Source organism: Brachyhypopomus gauderio, chromosome 17 (assembly GCF_052324685.1).
Source record: "Brachyhypopomus gauderio isolate BG-103 chromosome 17, BGAUD_0.2, whole genome shotgun sequence".
In the NCBI taxonomy this organism is placed as follows: Eukaryota; Metazoa; Chordata; class Actinopteri; order Gymnotiformes; family Hypopomidae; genus Brachyhypopomus; species Brachyhypopomus gauderio.
Window position 1 is genome coordinate 10,397,458 of NC_135227.1, and position 21,597 is coordinate 10,419,054.

A 21,597-nucleotide genomic window follows, 5' to 3' on the forward strand; every position below is an offset into this window, starting at 1 on the left:
ATCTGACAGGCTGCTGCTCTGTTCAAATGACCATTTGCTTGTTTTCTGCAGTGCTGTATTGTGGCGATGGCATCGCTTAAGAATGTAATATGCTGTATTTTTATTTTAAAATAATAGTAATAATAATAGAAGAATTCAACATTAGTTAAATTAGCCAAACAGCTAAATCCTGTTCTTTTTTAGGAATAAGACATTTTTACCCATTTTTGAATGTCGAATTGCAACTAAAAGGATAATTGAAAACCTTGTTCTTTTTTAAATGGACAATCTATTTTATTGTAGTTCTTGTAGTTCAAAGCAGTCAATTATTAGATGCGTACAGCCATATTTATATGGCTCATATTTATGAAGTAAATATTCACTGTTGAGACTAGAACCAGTCTAAGCAATTGGACAGTGTAAACACATTAAGAATGTATTATCTAAATATATCCTCTATCCAGGAATATATCCACTGGAGTGTTTGAATTTCACGTATCAAAATTATATCTATATTCTAAACTTGTTGCTCTAACACTCTAGTGAAATAAGAGTATAAACTGCGTTGTGTGTGTCCAGGTCTGAGTTCTGGCTGTGAGCACCACTGCTGTGTGAGGCTGCGCTACTACTGCACCTTATTATTCATGCTTGTTCTGCAAGAATACACTATAAACATTACAACCCGGCAATCAAAGGTTAGGTACCAATATTTGGATAACAGAAAGTCCCACCTCTAATGTACAGTAGGAATCATTGTTTTTCTTTTCTCTGAAGCCCAGAACATAGACTCTGGGACGGCATGTACTATTGCCTCTCCTCATTGGGCTACAACTGCGCGACTGTACAGGAGAACCTCTGTGATTGGCTTTTAGGCCTGTCACTCAATGTGCAAAGTCCTAACAGTGAGCTCTTCTGTCAAATGATGCAGGTGTGGGAGGAGATAGAGCAGAGCCCTCATCTCCCTGTAAGGTTTTCACACCCTCCCTCTCCTTTACTCTCTGTCCCTCCCTCCCTCCCTCCCTCACTTTCTGTCCCTCCCTCCCTCCCACACCACCTGCCCTTCAGTGCTACAGAACAGCCGTGGTACAAGACAGCGCAGCGGCGATCCTGTCCTCATTATTAGACCAGGGGAAACAGCACCCTTCCCCCGCTTGGTTCTCCAGTCTCTCCTCCTCCATCCTCCTCGCACGCTTGTCGGTGCTTCGTCTCCACGCGCGGCTGGACGGAGGGAGGGGGTGGGGGGTCGCTCGCGCCGGCAGCTCGCGCCGGCCGCTGCTGCTGAAGCTCAGATGGGAGGGGGGCGCGCTGGCGGTGGAGCTGCGTGGCGGGTCTGCCCGGGTGCGGGATGCTGAAAGGCGGCCGCGAGGGCCTGTTCGAGCAGGGCAAGAGGCTCCAGCAGCAGGGCGACTCCCGCGCGGCTCTGCGCTGCTTCCTCAGCTGCCTGCTGGGACTGACTCACGTGCAGAGCTTCCATTCTCTGCCCAACTGCCTGCACCAGGTGAGCACCACGCTGCAGCTCACAGACCCTCACTTGTGCACCAGCATGGACGGACTGTCCCCATCACTCACGCCACACACGGTGGTACAGTAACCACGGCGGGGTTGACGTAAATATTTACTTTGCATTTGTGTAAGGGTCATGCACACAACTGAAGCGTCATATTTGAACATGACCTGCCTCTGCACGTGCATGTGTGGTACCAATATTGTGTGCACGCACAGGGTACACATGTAATTGAGCATAGCAAGTACATTTAGAGCACAGAGGAGTAGCCTAGATGTGTTTATATAGCATCTGGTTGATTTAATGGGACACTAATGAAAACCAACTGGGTTTGGTTAAATAATTTCAACATACTAGCCTGCTCCTGCATATTTTAAGGACACAAGTAGGGGACATTTAAGGGGACAGTTGTTATTATTATAACAAAAAGTAAACATTTTAATTATCCAAGTTCTTCGAACTGATGACACACAGATGCTCGTATACAGACATATTACGGCATGTAAGTTTAATGCACAATTTGTTTATTTGCTTGTCAGTGCATAGGAAGAAATGGACTTTAGCCTGTGAGATGACTGGCCTGTAGTGAGCTGTGCCTCCTGCTTTGGGATGTGTGGGAGCTTTCAGCATTCCAAAAAAAGGTTTAGAAATGTTCAGCTGTTGATTTTCCCCTCTGTTGACCTGGCTTCAAACATGACTGACTGGTGACAGTGAAGTAAATAATAGCTGGGTGCCTTGATAACTCAGTCCCACTGGGCTACTGGTGAGTCTAGTTAGGCATTAGTGTCTGAGGGTTAGAAGTGTCACGGGAAGTGCGTTGTGTATAAACACTAGCTCTTATACAAGTGGAAAGGAATGTGTGGTATGAAATGGACCAGAGTCTGGCCAAGAGAGCAATACATCACATCCAACATACAAGTGTTTAATGACACTCACATCTATCACAATACCGTAGTGTTTACATGAGGAAAACATACAAGGTTTGGATAAAGTTATTTTGAGTTATTTTTTATTTTTTTGAGTAAAATTATGCAATTTTGAGTGTGACAAAAGATGTTATCACTAGTGGATTATCTGTTGTTGGATAATCTTTTTTTTTTTTTCTCTGATAGATTGCTGAACTCTTCATTGATGAGAAGAACTGTATCCTTTTCTACAAAGCTCAGCATACACAATACACCTTTATTCTCACACAATCCACTAACATGAAATGCTTATTCTTATCTAATACACCGAGTAAATATATATATATATAACAATTCCGTAAGCTTAAATTGATTATTTTTTAATCTTTATGTATATAACATAAGAAATATGCGTTCATATATCTTTTAGGAATACCATATAGAAGTATCATATTACATGATACATTGCCTCTTTATACAGACTTAGTATCCCATGTGAACTGGATGAATGTGTTTTAGTCTGATGAATGTATTTTAGTGCTTTGGATAATCGGTTAGGTCACGTCGGACTATGAATAGCATTAAGCTATCTTCAAATCTAACATATTAATTATGCTATCAGAAATTTTGAACTGAACTGTCATGGTAAAAGACATGACGTTATACTGGGTGAGAGCCCCCAGCTCGAGTGGAGACAGCCTGAGACTGTCCACTGCTGTGATAAAGTGGTGGTGATAAGTGAGTAGCTCTTAAGCAGAACTGCTCCACTATGTGGGAATGACAGACCATTAGATCCATTCAGACCAGTTCTTCTGTGTGCTGCTCAGCACTCTACAGAACACCAGTCATCGTGATTTCATTTATACGACTTTCAGCCTTACTGGGTGAGATTAGAGGATTGTTTTAAGGGAATGTAGCATATTTAATGAAACGGCCCTGGATACAAAACAAAGGGCTAAGGAGTGTGTAGAGAAGGTCGGCTCTAGCCTGCTTGTGAGGGCTGTACTCTAGTCTTATTGTGAGGGTTATACTCTAGTCTGATTGTGAGGGCTGTACTTTAGTCTGATTGTGAGGGCTGTACTCTAGCCTGCTTGTGAGGGCTGTACTCTAGTCTGATTTGTGAGGGCTGTAGTCTAGTCTGATTGTGAGGGCTGTACTCTAGCCTGATTTTGAGGGCTGTACTTTAGTCTGATTGTGAGGGCTTTACTTTAGTCTGATTGTGAGGGCTGTACTTTAGTCTGATTGTGAGGGCTGTACTCTAGCCTGCTTGTGAGGGTTATACTCTAGTCTGATTTGTGAGGGCTGTAGTCTAGTCTGATTGTGAGGGCTGTACTCTAGTCTGATTGTGAGGACTGTATTCTAGTCTGATTGTGAGGGCTGTACTCTAGTCTGATTGACCTCTTGGGAAGAGAATAAAGGTAAGAGAGAAACAGAGTTTGGGTCTCGGCAAGTTAATAAGCTCTGATACACTTTGAACTGACAAAGGCTAAAATCCTCATTTAGGAGAGCAAGGTCCTATACAAATGGTAAAATACTAACATGCAGGTGTACCTACAGGCTAGCGGATGTGCCTACAGGCTACTGGGTGTGCCTACATGGCAAATGTTGAATTTGCAAGTCTGACCTTCATCTTAGAAGGTCCATGACTGGTTATATGTAAATTCACATGCAAAATCAAGCATCTTCTGTCGTTCTTTAGTTTAGTGACCCTGAAACGTAAGAATCGGGGTCGGCGCTTCTGATGTGTGTCATTACAAACACAACAGGCACTAATCCTTTCACAGTGGGGACATGCACTACTGGGTGTTAGATTTACCTTACAAACATTTTTGTAGCTTTACCCATAGAGAGAAGCTGCATGGCTACAGACCTTGTGGTGGACGTAGGCCACAGAGAGGGGTCTTCAAATGCATATGTGTATAATTGTGGTAATAGTGTAAACAGGAGGAATTCAGTCATACAAGTTTGCTGGTGTTTGTCCCATACCAAGCCATTTATATGAAGGTTAATGCCATGATATTTCTATAGTAATCTATTACACATTTATACTATGATTTGGTCTTTCTGATTCTTAATAGGACACTTCCAGATCTCCATTAATAGCCCTATATTCACGGTACCCAGAAGCCTTCACTTTGTTTCTGCTCAAGATCAGGAGGAGCTTCATCTAGTCAAAATGACTATAATTTGCATTTGTTCCTGGTCTCATCATAATAATTACAAACTTAGATTGTTTGCCTTCAGTCTTATCTAAAGTACTCACAAACCAGACCTGACCCGCCCATCTGTGCTCTAAAAATATGTCAGGAACTCCTGGGAATACGTGTCACATCCTGGAAAATTGTCATTGGAAAAAGACAAACTTGTGTTAATAGCGTTAGGAGGAACATCACAAATCTTAGCTAATGATGATTCACATTCAGAAATGTGACACGTCAACTTGTGTAGTGGTGCTTGTCTGGGCCCTGGAGTGGTCTACCTTATACCACTGTGATGGTCCCGGTTGACTGAAATGGAAACGTTTTTGTTTGCCCTGTACCTGTTTTGTTTTTTGTTGGTGCTGGTGTTAGCACAGCTGCATGTTGGAAGCGCAGGCCTGTGGTAGCGGTCCAGTGCTCTAGCCTGATTGGTGCAGGGAGGGGGGAGCAGATCCAGCCAGCCTCGCCCATCTGCTGACAGCGCTCCCCCAGGAACACTGCCTCACTCCGCTGCTCAGAGTACCAGTGCAGAAAGCCAGACTTCCACAGTCTTCCAGAGAAATGTGATTTTTAAAAATTGGTTTTGGCTAAATGAGTACTAGCCTTCAGCGTTTAGCACAGATTCAATCAATGCAGAGATTAAAGTGACATTAAAGTGTATGCGTTTGTTTTTTTTTTTACTTAGTAATGACTTTGTAAGACCAAAATAGAAACATTTGTAAGACACTATATCTGAACACATTACACCCTGAAATATTTTTCAGCTAAGGTTTATTTTTAGAATATTTCCCTTTCTAAGCAAAAGGCTTTAGTGGTACTTGCCAAGCAAAGGTGTACCTTTTGATCATTGCAACTTTTGGCTATGTAAATAAACAAATATACATCTGTCAGTAGCTTGAATGCATGTTTTGTGTATTTCTATAGAGAGAGGGAGGAGCAGATCCATTCAACAATGAAAGCCATTAACAAAATATAACTTGCAGGTAATACGTCCAATCAGGTAACCAAGTGTTAAAAGTTCGTTACTTGACTTTGAAATGACACTAAAGTAAACCAGGAAACCATTTAGATTCCTTTGGTGGTCCCCCACAGTGATGCTGAATGTGGGAGTGATTGGCTGTGCCTGTGTGTGTGTGTGTGTGTGTGTGTGTGTGTGTGTGTGTGTGTGTGTGTGTGTGTGTGTGTGTGTGTGTGCCATTATACGAATGCTTCCTTCACTGGTCTGAATCAGATGAGAAGGCCCTGCAGTTCATTCAGGCTGAGAAGCTGTTCTATGAAGTGGCGTTGATTGAGCTCAGCGCCCTGCAGGGCCCCACAGGTAAGTCCTGTTCCTCTTAGTCCAGCTCTATTCTTTGTGCTCATGCTCACACGGCCACACTGCAAAATTTCTGATTTGTATATTGTTTCAAAAATACTTTTGGATTGTATTTGCGTTGCATATTATCAAAGTAAAAACTAGGAAGTGTGCAGAGTGTCTCTGGTAGCAGGCTGGCTGTTTTGGGCAGATGCTCCTGATATTGTTGGGGTGGTGATTAGAACAGTGCTGTAATCTGCACTCAGGGAAACCAGCATGTGAGCCTAAACAAACCCAAAGCCCTGAATACAGATCCAACTTAACAAGGCCAAGCACCATGCAGAGCGCAGCAGGACAGGCCATCATTCACAGGGGAGGGGGATCGATGTCCTGTCTGCTGCCACGTGTGCGTGATCCAGCATGGCCTCCGTGGCCCTGCTGATGCAGCACACTGTAGGGAGCTGGTCTGGAAGGGCAGCGCTCCACACAGATTAATGACACACACACAGACATAGAGCACTGAAGAGCTGCTCCATGGAAACAAGAAAACCTGCCTCAGCTCTCTGGAGCTGCACTGCCATGACATTCACTCATTCACCCACTCATTCACTCATTCACCCACTCATTCACCCACTCATTCACTCATTCACCCACTCATTCACCCACTCATTCACTCATTCACCCACTCATTCACCCACTCATTCACTCATTCACCCACTCATTCACTCATTCACCCACTCATTCACCCACTCATTCACTCATTCACCCACTCATTCACCCACTCATTCACTCATTCACCCACTCATTCATCCACTCATTCACCCACTCATTCATCCACTCATTCACCCACTCATTCATTCATTCACCCACTCATTCACCCACTCATTCACCCACTCATTCACCCATTCATTCACCCACTCATTCACCCACTCATTCACCCATTCATTCACCCACTCACTCATTCACTCACTCACTCACTCGCTCACTCATTCACCCACTCATTCATTATTTCACCCACTCATTCACCCACTCATTCACTCACTCATTCACCCACTCATTCACCCACTCATTCACCCACTAATTTTCTCTCTTAATTCCTCTCATCTATCTCCCTTTCTCTCTCTCTCTGTCTCTCTCCCTCTCTCTCTTTCCTCCTCCCACCCCTCCCTCTATCACTCTCTCCCTATCTCTCTCTCTCTCTCTCTCTCTCTCTCTCTCTCTCTCTCTCTCTCTCTCTCTCTCACTTTCTCACTTTCTCTCTCTCTCTGCTCCCCTCCCCTCTACATCTCACTGCTGCACATGTGTCTGGATGGCTGTAGAGTTCTAGCACTTGTAACATATAGCGTTGTCGTTTCTGATGCTGTGTGTGTGTGTGTGTAGTGGGTGCTGAAGAGGACTGCTCACTGAGCTCTCCAGGATGGCTCTCTCAGGAGGACTTATCAAAGCAGGCCGCACAGGCCCAGGATCTTGAGAAACTGGCCCAGCTTTGCATCATGAGCAAAAGGTATGAGTTTTCCTGGAGTGTGGCATACATAAGAGAGCTAGGCCGGGAACGGTTTCCTCCACGACCTGTGAAACTATATGAAGGGTGATATGTTTGTGCTAAGATATTTGTGTTTTATGTGTTAAAAGGAAGGTCCTCTAGTTATTTTATACCATATCCATCCAGTATAAATTGTCTGCATATGTCTGTTGATATTAGTACTTGCTGCAGTCCTGACTAAAACTAAATATTAGTGCTTGGTTTTCTGGCTCAAGCCGGTAAACACTCTATTTTTGGAGCCTTTAAGTGAAGACAAAGGGCACGCGTGTGGAGAGTGCTGTGCTGGCACTGAGGCTGGGGCCACTCTGGAGGATAGGAGCGCATCTGTTTGAGGGGGGAGGAGTTAGGGTCTGTGGACCCGCCCCCTGGCCCAGGGCAGCAGGCCTGTCGTCCAGCAAGAGGCCGACTGCTGGGGTCATGGGTTGGTGGATCTGTTCTCCTGCAACAGGGCTTCCACTGCGCCTCACACGTCGCTCATTAGCAACACTAGTTTGTGATTCAGATGGTGAATATAATAATAAATTATATTATATTTGAAATATAATATAATCTTTTAAACTTAGTTTAAAAACAATCGATACATTTCTTTATATTTGTATCTCTGTAAATCCCTTTTTTGATGATCCATTTTTGGAACCAGGTTTTTTGCGAAACAAGGGTGACCCGTGTCACACCGAACCCCACGTACGCACACAGGTAGAATGGGAGAAAGGTGACTAGAGTTACATGAGTCAGCAGGTGTCAGGTGTTACTGGATCACCCTGACTCAGGTGTCCCGTGTCCTCAGCGCACTTAACGTTTCCACACAGTCATGTGTAAGGCCACCACATGCTGCGCACATGAGGACAGTGACCAATGTTCATGTCCGTCTGTACCGGCCACACACGCCAACTACATCCATGTAACCTTGTGACAGGAGATAAGATTGATGCTGTAGAATTACAATTACATTACACTTGAATGACATGGAGACTGTTTAATTGCTCTCATGAGCTTAAATTTGAGACCAGTGACACAGGGATAGATAGTGGTATTTGCATTATAATCTCTTAATCTGTACCTGTGTGTAGTGGCTCAGGTAACACAGGATGGCAGGGAAGGCTGTGGATTTGAGCTATGCGGGCCCATTGAAAGAGTAGCCTCACTAATGGCCAGTGACTCTACACAGCAGGAAGTGCAACTCAGACCTTTTATCGTAAAGTAGTGAAGCTGTATTTTCTTCAGAGTGCAGCAAATAGAAACGCTGCTTCCACTCATTCCATCAGAGAGTCCATTTTTTGGTCAGGTTTGGGTGTTTGTTCATCCTGCACCTGAGTGCCAGGTACACGAGCGTATGATTCAACGTAGAGCCAGTCTGGGTGGTGGAGGAGGTGAAGCAGAGATGAGGCTTCCACCAGCACTCAGCTGCAGCTTTATTGTAGGACCATATGCAGCTTTTCTAAACCGTATTCACTAACACACACATGTATGGACATCTACAGACACAGTCACACACACACACATCTACACAGAAAATGGTTTGGTGTCTTTAATCTTTCAGTCTTGTAGCCAATAGCGCTCCCCATGCTGAGAAGCCAGCTGACCACCTGCAGATCATACATCCTTCACAGACTCACAACTGGACTGTGAATTGGAGTGTCGCTCGGACATTTACTCTGAGCTTGGCATCGCTTATCATGTAGTGAGGTGACCGGCAGTCTGGATGACCTTTAACCCTACATGTTACAATAGTCTCCAAGCCTGGGCTCATACCCTGGGACTGGTCTTACTGTACCAGAACCTGCTGGCATGCTGGCGTTCAAGGTGCTAATTCATGCATTACTGCTCACACAGAGCCATTGTGGAAACTAAACCCGGGGTGAATGTAAAATTAGAATGACAAGGACCAGGGGGTGAGAGCATTGTGCACTGGGCACCTTTCACACATGATCATGTAGAGGGTCAGATTAACTGGTGCGGGCCACATGTTATCAGTGCCTAAATGAAAGGCTAATGGTGGAACCAGGGGTGACGTGCAGATGGACTTCACGGCCCACGTAGCTGAGCGTGGGGCCTTCTCGCTCGGCCTGGCCTGGGCCTGCTGTGGTTGTCACATTTCAAAAGAAAGTATTTCGGTGCAAAGGTGTCAGAATTGTGTTGACAGCTTACAGGGAGGAGATCCATGTTTAAAGTACCCTGGTTTTCCATGTTTAAATTACAGAATACACTGCAACACACTACACACTGTAGTACACACTACACACTACAGCACACACGACACACTACAGCACATTATACATCACAGCACATACCACATACTGCTGTACACACCACAGCACACACTACACACTGCAGACACACTACACAGTGTCGCACACACTACACACTGCAGCGTACACTACACACTACACACTGCAGAACACAGTACAAACTGCAGACACACTACACACAGCAGGTGTGTAGCACACTGCTACTGCAATTTTTGCATTTAAATAGTTCAAAGTCACAGATCGGGAATATCCAGAATAACTGCTCAATTTCCTTCACTTTTTATTTCCCCATAAATTAACTGAAGATAATTAACAATCCATTCATTAGCATGCAAACACAACAGCACATCTGTGTGTCTGTCTGTCTCATGCATAACCTACACCTGTCTCTCTAACACCTGATTAACGTGGAAGGTGTACATACATATAACTGTAAAAGAACAAGAGAAGTAATAAGATTGTTTTTAATTCTCTTTCTCGTATTTCTTTTTTTCTTTTCAGACCCCACCTTGCTTTAGAGTACAGTGGTAAGGTACGTGTGTGATGTTCCAGTGAGCACTCCTCAGTTCTGAAACTATACAAGCATGAAAGGTTTCTAAAGGAAGGCTATGCTGAAATCCCTTCACCTCTGCTGCAGTTCACACCTGTTGTCTCCGCTTGTCTCAGGCCACTAAAATCCGTCAGCGCGCATTTGGTAATGATCACCCCATCACAGCCCGGAGTCTGGAGCTACTGGCCACCGTCTATGCTGAGATTGGCAAAACAGAATATTCAGGTATAACAACCGTCCTGCCACCATCCAAAATAATAGATAAATAAAATATTAAAGGTAATGTGATGTATATAAAATAAATTTTTAAAAGTTTATTAAAGACTCTGAAAATGTTTCTGCAGGGCATCTCACTTATAGTTAAAAATAGCAATGCAGTATAGTAAATAGCAATATCATAATAATAGCAATGTAATAATGATGTAATAATGTCATGAAGTACTGTAATAGTAGCTGTTGACTAGCATGCATCAGTGCACCACACATCTATGAAAAACAGAAACAAAGCAAGCAGAGGACATTACCTGAGAGGTCTCCTCCTGCCCCAATGTCTGTCTTTGACCTGAGACATCTCCTGCTCTAACCTCTGTCTTGGACCTGAGACGTCTCCTCCTGCCCAAACCTCGGCTGGCTTCCACATGGGCATGACCGTCTGATCAGCACCTTAGAAAAGCTCTCTTACATCCCACTGAAAAGTCTTCAATATCTACTATGAATAGTTGCACATACTTGTTAAAAATGCATTTTCATCAACACTAAATTTGCCTCTCACTGCTAATTATAGTGCACTCGTATATTAAATGACCTTTATCAATGCATAAAATAACTACTCAACACGCAGGTAGCATACTTTCATACTATGAAATCAGGTAGCATACTCTTATCTTAGGTTCTAAATTCATTTTTATTTTATTGTTAAACAGAAAAGCCCTTTCATGCCTGTAGCAGATAGAGGCCAGGTCCCTCTCTCTTAGTGCCCCTATAACAGTAGTACCTCCCCGCAGGGCTCAGCACTATGTCTTTAAGACCAGTTATGCTCTGAAGTGTGCCAGACGCTCTTTCAGGAGGTTTCATATCCTTGGTAAAAACGTACACCAGACATGCGACAGCTCCTGATTCAGCTACATGAAGAAAGTGCTTCCACTGCAGCTCTCCGTCTGTGAGGCGCAGATGAGAAACGCAGCACCGTTTACCACCATCACACAGTCACACACACAGCTGTCACAACAACCGCTACGGGACATGTTTTCTAATCATAAATTGCTTCCCGTGGTAAATTATCTAGGATTAGATGAAATCATAAGCACATCTTTAGTACGAAATAAATTAATTCTTCATTTTGTACAACATGATGACAACACAGGGATTAATTTTGCTTCTAAAATGTTACACATTAGTATTCTGTATGGTATAGTGCATTATATCTGTATTTATGAAATCATTTAATAAAAGGCAAGCATCAATGTTTAATGAGAGTTTGTTTCACAGACTCACTGGGTCACTGTGTGTCAGCTCTGTCAAAGACATTCTCTGCTACGGAGTCAAACAGAAGCACTTCCAACAGCTGCACACACCACCATAAGGACCGGCACACTGAGGTCCGGCTGAGGAGCGACCCACACCCTCCACCAGAGACTCCAACACCACAGGTACTGACACTACAGCAGTACAATGTTGGGTGCAATATTGTCTATTTTAAAACACAGCAGCCGTTATGAATAAACCAAGAGAAATTAACTGTATCACATCTGTCCTTAGGCGATCAACAGTAAAACCCCCACCTCCATCCTGAAACGGACCGGTGTAGGGGGCACCGAGTCAGACTCCACCCACCGGAGAAAAGCGGAGAGGCGTGTTCGTTTCAGGGAGCCGGAGGTTGTTGTACATGGTGAGAGGTTTGATTCAGAGGAGCTGAGACACATTCTGGTATCGCTCCTCTGTCTTGGCAGACCTGCTCGTGCATTCTAGTGCTTCTCCAAAGTGAAGTCAGCATCGTTAAGATCACTTGAAGCAAATGAGTAAAGTAAATGAAAGATAGTAGAGGTTTGAGCCCTCCCTGCAGGCACTAAAGTTAATAAATTACCTAGGTTTAACAACACACTATCATGCCCAGGGGATTTACATATATGATTAATTATACATGCAAATGAGGAACTATGCAGTCTGTGCCAAAAAGACTGCTATGTTTATGACAGAAGGCAAATTTTATCTGCAGTGTCTACAGCACATTTGGAATCAGTTGGTTGTTTATTCTTGGGTGGTAACGTTTACCTATCACATCTGTTTTATTAAGCCAGACAATCTAAAGAGCTGTAAGATTACACTATGACGGATTAATGGGTTTATGATACCAGCTGTTCGCCTTGCCCTGAAGACATGCTTTGTAAGCCTACAAAGTCTCAAAATCAAATCTATCTAATGAAGATCTACATTTCTCTCTCACTTTGGTTTTACAGACATTCCATGCTATGACTGTTTAGGAGGTGAGTTTATTGTAGAAATACTAAACCTAATATTAGGAAGCACACTGGATCAGAATGTACTGAAGTACTATTGTAGTAGTGATATGAAGCACACTGAACTGTAATTCACTGTGATATTACCATACTAATGTCAAGAGGCACACAGGGGCAAGGGTGGTATTATTTTGGGAATAATAATTATAGAATAATAATTAGCAAGAACAAAAACAAGTAATAATATTTTGAGTGGTCTTTTTTTAGATAAAATAAAACTCCCAACAGACTGTTAGCATTTCAATGATGAGGCAGTAGTGATGCATCTGAATATATTGATTAGATTAATCAAGAGACTTATAATTAACTGTGTAAATAAGATTGTTTATAATGTAATGAATTTGGCTGTTTTTCTTTATTTGTCTCACGGTACGGCAGGCCCCCTACTGGTCGCCCCCGTATACAGCGGCAGCTGTCCTGTTGTTGTGGTTATGTTCGTCCCTCAGGTGGGCAGAGCCCTGAGGGTCGTTTGTTTGCCTATATATGTCTTGTCTTTGTACCAGTTGACCGCTGGTTATTATATCCTTAATTTGGATCAAGTCACGGGTTTTTGGTTTGCGCACATTTTCCCTGAGCCTTGGCGTGATCACTTCCATTTTATTTCGCTCACCCTGCCCGTCACAATTTGGAGTATCCAAGTTCATATCTGTAGATACTAGCCTCAGACGTCACTGAACATGTTACAGGTATAATACACTCCATCTCAGCATACTATGCAAGCTGTTTTAGACATGCTGTTAACAACATTCTGTCAGCTTTAATTGGATTTTTGCAATGGTAAGGCACAGGATTAGGGTAGGTTTTGGTTAAGGATTGAGGTTGGGGTTTAAATTGGGCTGTCGGTTAAGATTAGGTTTTAGCTTGAGGTTAAGGTTAGATGGGTTGGTTTGAGGTCTGATCAGTGCTGTTTGACCCTTGAAATATTTTCCTTGTGAGTAAACGTGACTGTGATTGTATCCAAACTCTCCTTCAATCATAACGTTACAGACACTCTGTTGAGAGTTCATTAATCATCTATAAAAGACCACTCAAAATAAAGTGTTACCAAACAACAACTAAAACATTTAATATAATTAACTTTGTGTGTGTGCATTATTATATTCTGTGTTTTGTTTTTGTTCACCTTCCCTTCACCATAAACCGGTTTTGGTTTGTTACTTCAGCACTTCCAGCGTGAAACACATTTCCTCATGAGGACTTTGCCTACTTGCTCCTCACCTTTGTGGCTTTTGTTGTCTGCAGCGTATGACTCCTCCCACAGCCGGCCGCACCTGGCCGTGCTCACCTGTCTGTTCCTGCTGCTCTCTGTTCTGGCCGTGGCCTTGTACTGCACCGACCGCCGCCGGCCACACAGCGCCTGTGAGGAGCTGCAGGCCGCGCTGGCCGTCTACCTGTTCCAGCTCAAACAAATCATCTGGGGATGTTGGATCTGGATCACCATGCAGTAGCCTTGGACGGCCACTAGGGGCTTCAGCCTTGTCAACCTGTACTCTATGAAGGGACGCCATCTGTTGGCGAAGAAGTTACTCGAGAGCTGAGAGCCGTGAGGAACAGTGCTTCTAATGGAGGGATAATGGGCAATGTTGAATGCATAAGTGCAGTAACGCCGGATGTGTGTGTCCTCTGTGATGTTCTAACACACATTCTCCATGTACTTTTGATGGTCCCCTCTAGGCACTCAAAGGTTTTTATTATCCAAACATGTTTCTATGTCCTTCAGTAATCTCACATCCTTAGTTTTGCTGAGATCCAAATCTCCAGTCTGTGTTGATATCTGTCTGTCCTTGTTGCTGATGTAATCAGACCACAATGTATGTTTCTAATGCTACTTGTTACTCATCTGTGAATTAAAGGAAAGGTTCAGCAAAAAAGCAAATGTAGTCGGTTAGATCGGATGAATCAAGACACTGATAGGTGGTGATTTGCTCATTTTACTTGTTAGCTACATTAGCATTGGAACTCCTGTGTAACACTTACAGAAAGCAAAATGTGAACAAATTGACCTCATTTTGCATAAGTGGAAAATTGTGTAAATTAATTTTTTTGATTATTTACAAAAAGTTATTTAGATTGAATTGAGTATGTCTTGTACCACCTACTATGCCTGTCTTCTTAAATATCTTGGTTATTGCATCACTATTCGTTTTCTATATTATACAAAATATACTTGCCTAAATGGAATGCAATTTGTTATTTATTTTACATTTAATTGAATATACTTCGAAACTAAAATGTATTTCTCATGTACAGAAAAATGTCAATAACTGTAACCTATGTAAGCCATGTTAATGTATATATTATGTATCTGAATGTACTCCTAATCATAAATAAGACATAAAAGGGCACAATAACTAAACCCATACACTATTTTTAATGAAGGACTATGAAGTTAAGCACAAATGTCCTTATATTATTTATTCACTCAAGAGACAACTCTGGTTCACACTGAAGATAGCCATATTTTATCTTCTACAAAGTCTGACTTTGTCTACACAGAAAAATGGCAAAGCCATATTTAGTTTATGAAAAAGCAACTGAGAAAAAGGTTTGAATTTTTGAATTATTTTAATGTTCCTGTCAGTTGGGTTCATTTTACAAGAACCAACTTGGCTTTAATGTAACTTTGGTAAATGCATTTTCTTTACTATTTTTTTTACTTACTACTATTTCTAGCTGTCCTTTTTTCTACAATTAACATAATTTTAATAGTTTTTTGTTATTTTGTTTTTTTTTACAGTTTTGAAATATTCAATAAGGAATTGAGTTAAAATGTAATCATTCATCAATGTTTGTTACTATAAGTGGTGATGCGTTTTAATTACAATACTTGTTTTATGTTTATAGCTTTTGTTTTATGTTGTTTTGGAGAAATGTTTTAAAACCTTTTAACCCTAGGACATTCATTTCACTTTTGCTTAACATGACTAACCATTACTACCAATGGCACAGGTTTCACTTCAACTCATATGTACTGTCTATGGTGAATAAAACACACAGGCCATTATATAACCTCTACTGCCAAAAACAAGTAGAAAAAACACCCATTCTGTGAAGATTACATGAAACAGTTGGATTTACAGGACCCGTTTAAGATAAAACGAGTAATTAATAAATAAGTAAACAAATACTTATGCTGAATTATCTAACATTTTTAATAATGAGTGAGAATTGGTTATCGCCATATTGGCTGGCCCTTTTATTAATCATCAACCCAGTTATTCTGTTTGGCTATGTGGATTGTCCTTGAAAATATCCAATTGCACTATAATTAGAAAACTCTTAGCATATCACTGTAATATTAGCATATTATTAGCAGTTGCAGGAAACAGGAGAACCTGTTCTTAGGTGGAATTCCCTTTAAAGCAACCTCACTAGAAATGAATGTTGGACTCTTGATGTAGCTACTTCTGTCTTGCACACCTTGGTGAAGGCCTGGGGCTCTGCCCCCTCCACCTTCAGGACCCTTTAGGATGTTATGTAAACGGCACAATATTGATATATTGTGATATGCAACAAAACACTGTGACGTATTTGGGTGAAATAATTGTTTGTTTGGCTCATATAATATGGCTCAATAAATATTTCTTTGTAAGAAAAAATGCATTAAGTATATAAATGTAATTGTGTATAATTTGAGCAATATACAACTCATTTGTCCATTGCATAGCACAGTTTAATGCTTAATGTACAATGTAAACTATTAATGAACAATTTATGAGAAAGGGATAAATGAGAAAAAATGGTTTATACTTCAATTTTGAATCTTCAAAGCAATATGAAGCAAAGTATAACAACTGAATTAGTTGTAGGTGGTCTGGTGACTTCTTATCTTACTGAGCTCAACCATCTGAACTTCTGAACTTACAAAGCTATAAATCATCAAAGGACCATAGAAAATAGTACATAAACCCATTGTGACTGTGGACATGTTCTCATTCACATATTCACATTATGGTGTAAGTTAGGTTTACTTTGGTCTATGTTAACTCCACATCATTACAGAAACTATATGTGGACACTTTCAAAAGAAGTGCCTTTCTAAGGTTATCTCCTTTCTTTGTCAACTCAAATTACAGTGAAGTCATCAATAAATGTCACTGCAAACCAAAGAGACCAAGAATTTTGGCCATTTTGTTTGCCTCCGTGTATTTAACAGTGTGCATAAATGCTGATGTGAAAGTAAACCTTCAAAGGTTTACTTAAGAGCAAGTATTAATGTCACTCATTAAATAAATAAAGACAAAATCAAGATCTTATTTTAGAATCCTAATTGTTACTCAATATTTTGTTAATAATATATTGTGGTTATATAGATAATTCATGCATTTCTCTCTTTGAATTCTCTAGATGTCTAAATAATCCATGCATTTCCCTCTAATGATTTTATGGGTGTCTAAATAATCCATGCATTTCTCTCTTAGGATTTCAAGGGTGTCTAGATAATCTAGTTTCTGTCTTTTGTCTTCTGTGATTTTGTGCCTAGAATTGCCTAGTATTATTCTGCACTATCCAGTTGCCACACACTGGGTTTCTAAGTGAACCCATGAGTCCCATGTGGACAGTCTTTCCTCTCCACATATAATCAGATATTTCATCATGGTTCCCCAATTCAGAACTAGAACGTAAAGCTCTCACACAGCGCCTCTTCTCAGTTCTCTGCAGTTGCTGTCTGTTTGTTGCTCTTTAAATAGATCAAGGCTTGTATAATAATTGCATGCTAAGATTACAGAACAGAATATTAATCAGCAAACTACAAAAATAAAGAGAAATATGAGACACAGTGTAACATATGGATTGTGTTTTATACATGATAGAGATAACAAATGTTCACATGGTTATGTTGTAAATATACACAAATCATTCTTCATGCATTTGCTAAATGAATAAACACATGAAATAAAAACACATTCCAGTAGAGTTACAAAATAGATATTTGGCTATTTTAACCTGTTGATAATGAAGAACACAGAAATCACATTTATTGCAGCATGCAGTAAACACTGGGTTGGCAACTACTGTCAGAGAGAGAATAGCACAGAGACTAGAAACACTGTGCGCCAGTATGCTGCATTTCAGTTCTGCACCAGGATAAAATGTATAATGGGTTACAGCTGTGCACCAGAATCGAATCTATAATGGATTTGACCTGTGCACACGTATACCCTCCATACTGGCTTTCAGTAGGGCACCATTTAAAATCTTCTCTGGGTTTTAGTTGTGCACCTGTACATCTTTCATACTCAGTTTCAGTGGTTCAGTGGTTCATCAGTATAAAATTTATACTGGGTTTCAGATGGGCACCAATATACCACTGATAGTGCCTTCAGCATGGCACTGGTATAAAATCTATTGTGGGTTTCAGCTGTTCAACATTATACCCACCATAACTGTTTCCCACTGTTCACCAGTATACCATCAGTACCAAATTTCCACTGATCCCTTCCATACTGGGTCTCAGATGGTAAATCAAGTAAACTTGCATGAAGTCATATTAAGAAGTCCAACATCACCCATTATAAATCTAATATAGTATTTTGTTAGAGAAATGTAAGATGATAATTTATTCCTTATGATTTACATTATAAGATCTGGAGAGAGCATAGTGCTTCACATATTGCCATCACATAACTGATTACACTTATCACATATGCATTGACACAGATAATAGTGGAGAGGGAAAACCAGAATGCAGGCAAATAGCTCAAAGAGGAAATTACTGTAAACCAGAGCAGAGTAAACATTGTAGCCTATACTGAGATATTTAAAACACTATTTAGAATACTGCTGTCAATAAATATATAGACTTGTTGTGTTACAGCTAAGGATTACTTACCTGTAGCCTACATTTTAATATCTGAGTCCAGGATTATGCAATCTAGAGTAAAAGTACCATTGGTTATTATAGTAATTGATAAAGTACCTCAAAATGCACAGTATTTATAGTGATTGGGTCTTAAACAGGGTTCACAATAATTTATTATCACTATGGTGTTTTTATAGCTTTAACATAAATTGCAGTTCACTCCTTTAGCTGGCCTACTATAAAATAAGCAAAGCGATGGTAATCTCTATGATGGTAATGGTTGTTTACTACTCTATTCAGTGAGTGTGGATGCATTTCATGTCTCAGTCATCCCATACTGCTCTGTGGCTCATCTGCACCTCTGTAGTGGATCTCCAGAGAAGATCAGATCAAACCATTCTTCATCTCCCCCACATCTGAGGAGCGGCGTGAGGAGCTGCCCAGCAGGAGATCCTTCTCGTGGATCAAGCTGTCTAACAGGTCCTCCTGCCTGTAGTTGTGGTAGACCTTAAGGAAGGCCATAATGGTGATACCCAACCAGGTCAACCAAGCAGCCCACAGGCCAAACTATATTGGAGAAAATTACATGTATTATTATATAATACAAGCAATATAATTTTGGTAATAAACACTCAATGAACTATTAATATTATGAACCTACTTGGGCAATGGCAAACTGGTCATAAAATGCTGAATTATCTAATCCAAGTTCCAGATCAGTGTCTTGTAAATCCTCACAGCTGAAAGTAAAAAGAAGCGAATTAATTCTGTTCATAGAGGAAGCATGAGTATACCTTTAAAGTCTCTATATAAATACAGTTAATCATCATCATCTGTATGAGGTCCTTAGCATTTGATAGTATAACTACATATAGTCTTGCTGTAAATGGAGCCATGATTTGAATATACTTTCAAATAACATTTCATTTAAAGGTCTTTAAAATGTTTATGAAATCAGTACTTCTGAGAGTGATTGAATTCACATTTGATTATATTTACTCAAACATTATTCAAAGTCATTTGGGACTGGACCAAGCTGACCTGCTGGGCATGCTGCCCCCCTCAGTAATGGCGTCACACCACAGGCTGAAGCCCACGCTCACAATGGTGCTCGACAGGAAGACAGCAAAGACCATGAGCAAACTGAACAGCAGGTTGAGGAAGGTGTTGAAGACGGAGCTGCTCACAAGCACATCACAGTTCCAAGCCAAGGTGACAGACATGTAAAAAAAGGGATTGATGTTGGACTGATTACATTATTTTTTTATGTCATGCTTTAACTTTAAAAAGGCACAAGTACAAACAGGCCTCTGGAATGATGAACTTTTACATATTTAGAGTTGTCTATAGATTGTAGCAGTGGTGGATTTTTAAGGCCTACACGGCCAGCACATGGATCAATAAAAAACACACAGTTTCTCGCGTCTCAAGGATTTTGTGTGTCAATAAAACTGCTGTATTTTGGCTCATGTGTTATATAATGATTTTGCTCTCTTTATTATTAAATCTGTATTTGGAAAAGGATGCAAATTAACAGATTCATCTTGAGAGCAGCATATTGAACAGGCCACAGCCTATTTTAACGCTTATTCTGTTTAAGTATAATTATGTTCTCCTTCATTTTCCATATGCTATATTTATAAATAATGTTATAACACTTAAAAAAACTATTTAAACGATTTTCATGTGCGCTGTATTGAACGCTGCGTCCATCCCATTCTCATCCTACAGTGATGGCAGCAGCCGCATCACGTCCTTTGCACGAGAATCATGCACGTCAGTGGTGAAAAGTACGAGACATTAACTCACTCGTCGTGTCCTTTGCAAATAAAGAACAGCAACCTCCAAGCCTGAATGGCGGACAAGATGAGGGAGGCTATTCCAACAACAGTGATGAAGCTGCAGGAAGACTGTGGTCCCCATTCCTCTATTAGGAAGCGTTGCTTGGATACCGTAATGTTCTCGTTCTGCCACATTCCGTGTGTGAAAAGCAGACATTTTCCTCGAAAATCTTCCGTGTTTTCCGAGAGAGGCACTACTGCGATAAAACCAAAGATAAATGCCAAAAAATATAGTACACACTGCGCAAATATAAAATTATCTTTAGTCATTTTGGCAGCGCTTGTGTCGATCCTCAGCCCTGCCACTGCGGCTGCGCACTTGTGCTTTGCGGGCACAGACGCTTTAGTGCGAGTACTGTAGCTACAGATGGACTAAAGTGGTACGTCAAAAACAAATAACGAACGAGGCATGTATTTTTTAAATCAAAAAGCAGTATTAAGCACTGTGTTTAAGTTATTTTATATATTATATATATATTATATTACATATTATTTTAACATCGTCTTTGCCTGGTCATGCTTTTTGATTGATGCAAAAAATTAAAATAAATAAATAAATTGAAAGGGAGAGAGAGAGAGAGAGAGAGAGAGAGAGAGAGAGAGATCAGCGATCAAGTTTGTTAAATAACGAAGTCTGTGCACGTGTTCTATCGAAGTCAAAGAACACATACACAGGCGCGCGCACACACGCGCGCACATAAACATTTGCTCCTGCTAAGCCAAAAAACACGAGACTGTGGATGTAGGTATATTTCAAAAGCAAACATTTTGACCATTTACTCTGATGGTTCATTTTTGACCCACACTTCACATGATTCAAGATCCGTTTTTCAAATTCATCAAAATACTTCTTATCCGTTGTATGATTCAGGAACACAACTGTAGAGACCTATAAAACAATTCAAAGATTAAACATAAAACCTAATTATCTTTTTAACTTTCCCTGTGTTAGCTTTCTGTTACTATCACTTATGTTAATGAATCGATTTTGACGTGTCTCATATCAGCCATTAGATACCCTAAAAACTAATTTTATCATCCATTTTGTTTCTTACATTTTGGTTACATTGTTAGGACTCTATCCATAAAATTATTGGTTTTAATATGTTTGATTTGGCCCCCTGGGCCTTTCAGCAAATACAACAGTATACGCAACTCTAAAATGATTTGGCCTATATGAAATATGAAAGATATGAAAATGTCTGCCTTTCCTTG

General features: G+C 40.8%; 2 protein-coding genes across 3 annotated transcripts; one reads left to right on the forward strand and one right to left on the reverse strand.

Annotated features, from left to right (window-relative positions):
- Window positions 1–1,019: 1,019 nt before the first annotated feature.
- Window positions 1,020–16,994, forward strand: c17h14orf180 (chromosome 17 C14orf180 homolog). Of its 2 annotated transcripts, XM_076978472.1 has the most exons (10): window positions 1,020–1,477; window positions 2,596–2,626; window positions 5,818–5,904; window positions 7,261–7,384; window positions 10,174–10,204; window positions 10,339–10,447; window positions 11,711–11,871; window positions 11,981–12,110; window positions 12,679–12,705; window positions 13,981–16,994. In XM_076978472.1, the coding sequence occupies exons 1-10, from the start codon at window positions 1,325–1,327 to the stop codon at window positions 14,184–14,186; spliced, it is 1,059 nt and encodes a 352-aa protein (XP_076834587.1). In that variant the 5' UTR covers window positions 1,020–1,324; the 3' UTR covers window positions 14,187–16,994. The 2 variants fall into 2 exon arrangements, with proteins under 2 accessions (XP_076834587.1, XP_076834588.1); XM_076978473.1 differs by lacking the exon at window positions 12,679–12,705.
- Window positions 16,995–17,521: 527 nt separating this feature from the next.
- Window positions 17,522–20,747, reverse strand: LOC143480683 (transmembrane protein 179-like). Its single transcript, XM_076978474.1, has 4 exons — window positions 20,351–20,747; window positions 19,583–19,720; window positions 19,203–19,281; window positions 17,522–19,108 (listed from the first exon to the last, which is right to left on the reverse strand). Exons 1-4 carry the CDS (start codon window positions 20,650–20,652, stop codon window positions 18,926–18,928), a joined length of 702 nt encoding a protein of 233 aa, XP_076834589.1. The 5' UTR covers window positions 20,653–20,747; the 3' UTR covers window positions 17,522–18,925.
- Between the last annotated feature and the right edge of the window lie 850 nt (window positions 20,748–21,597).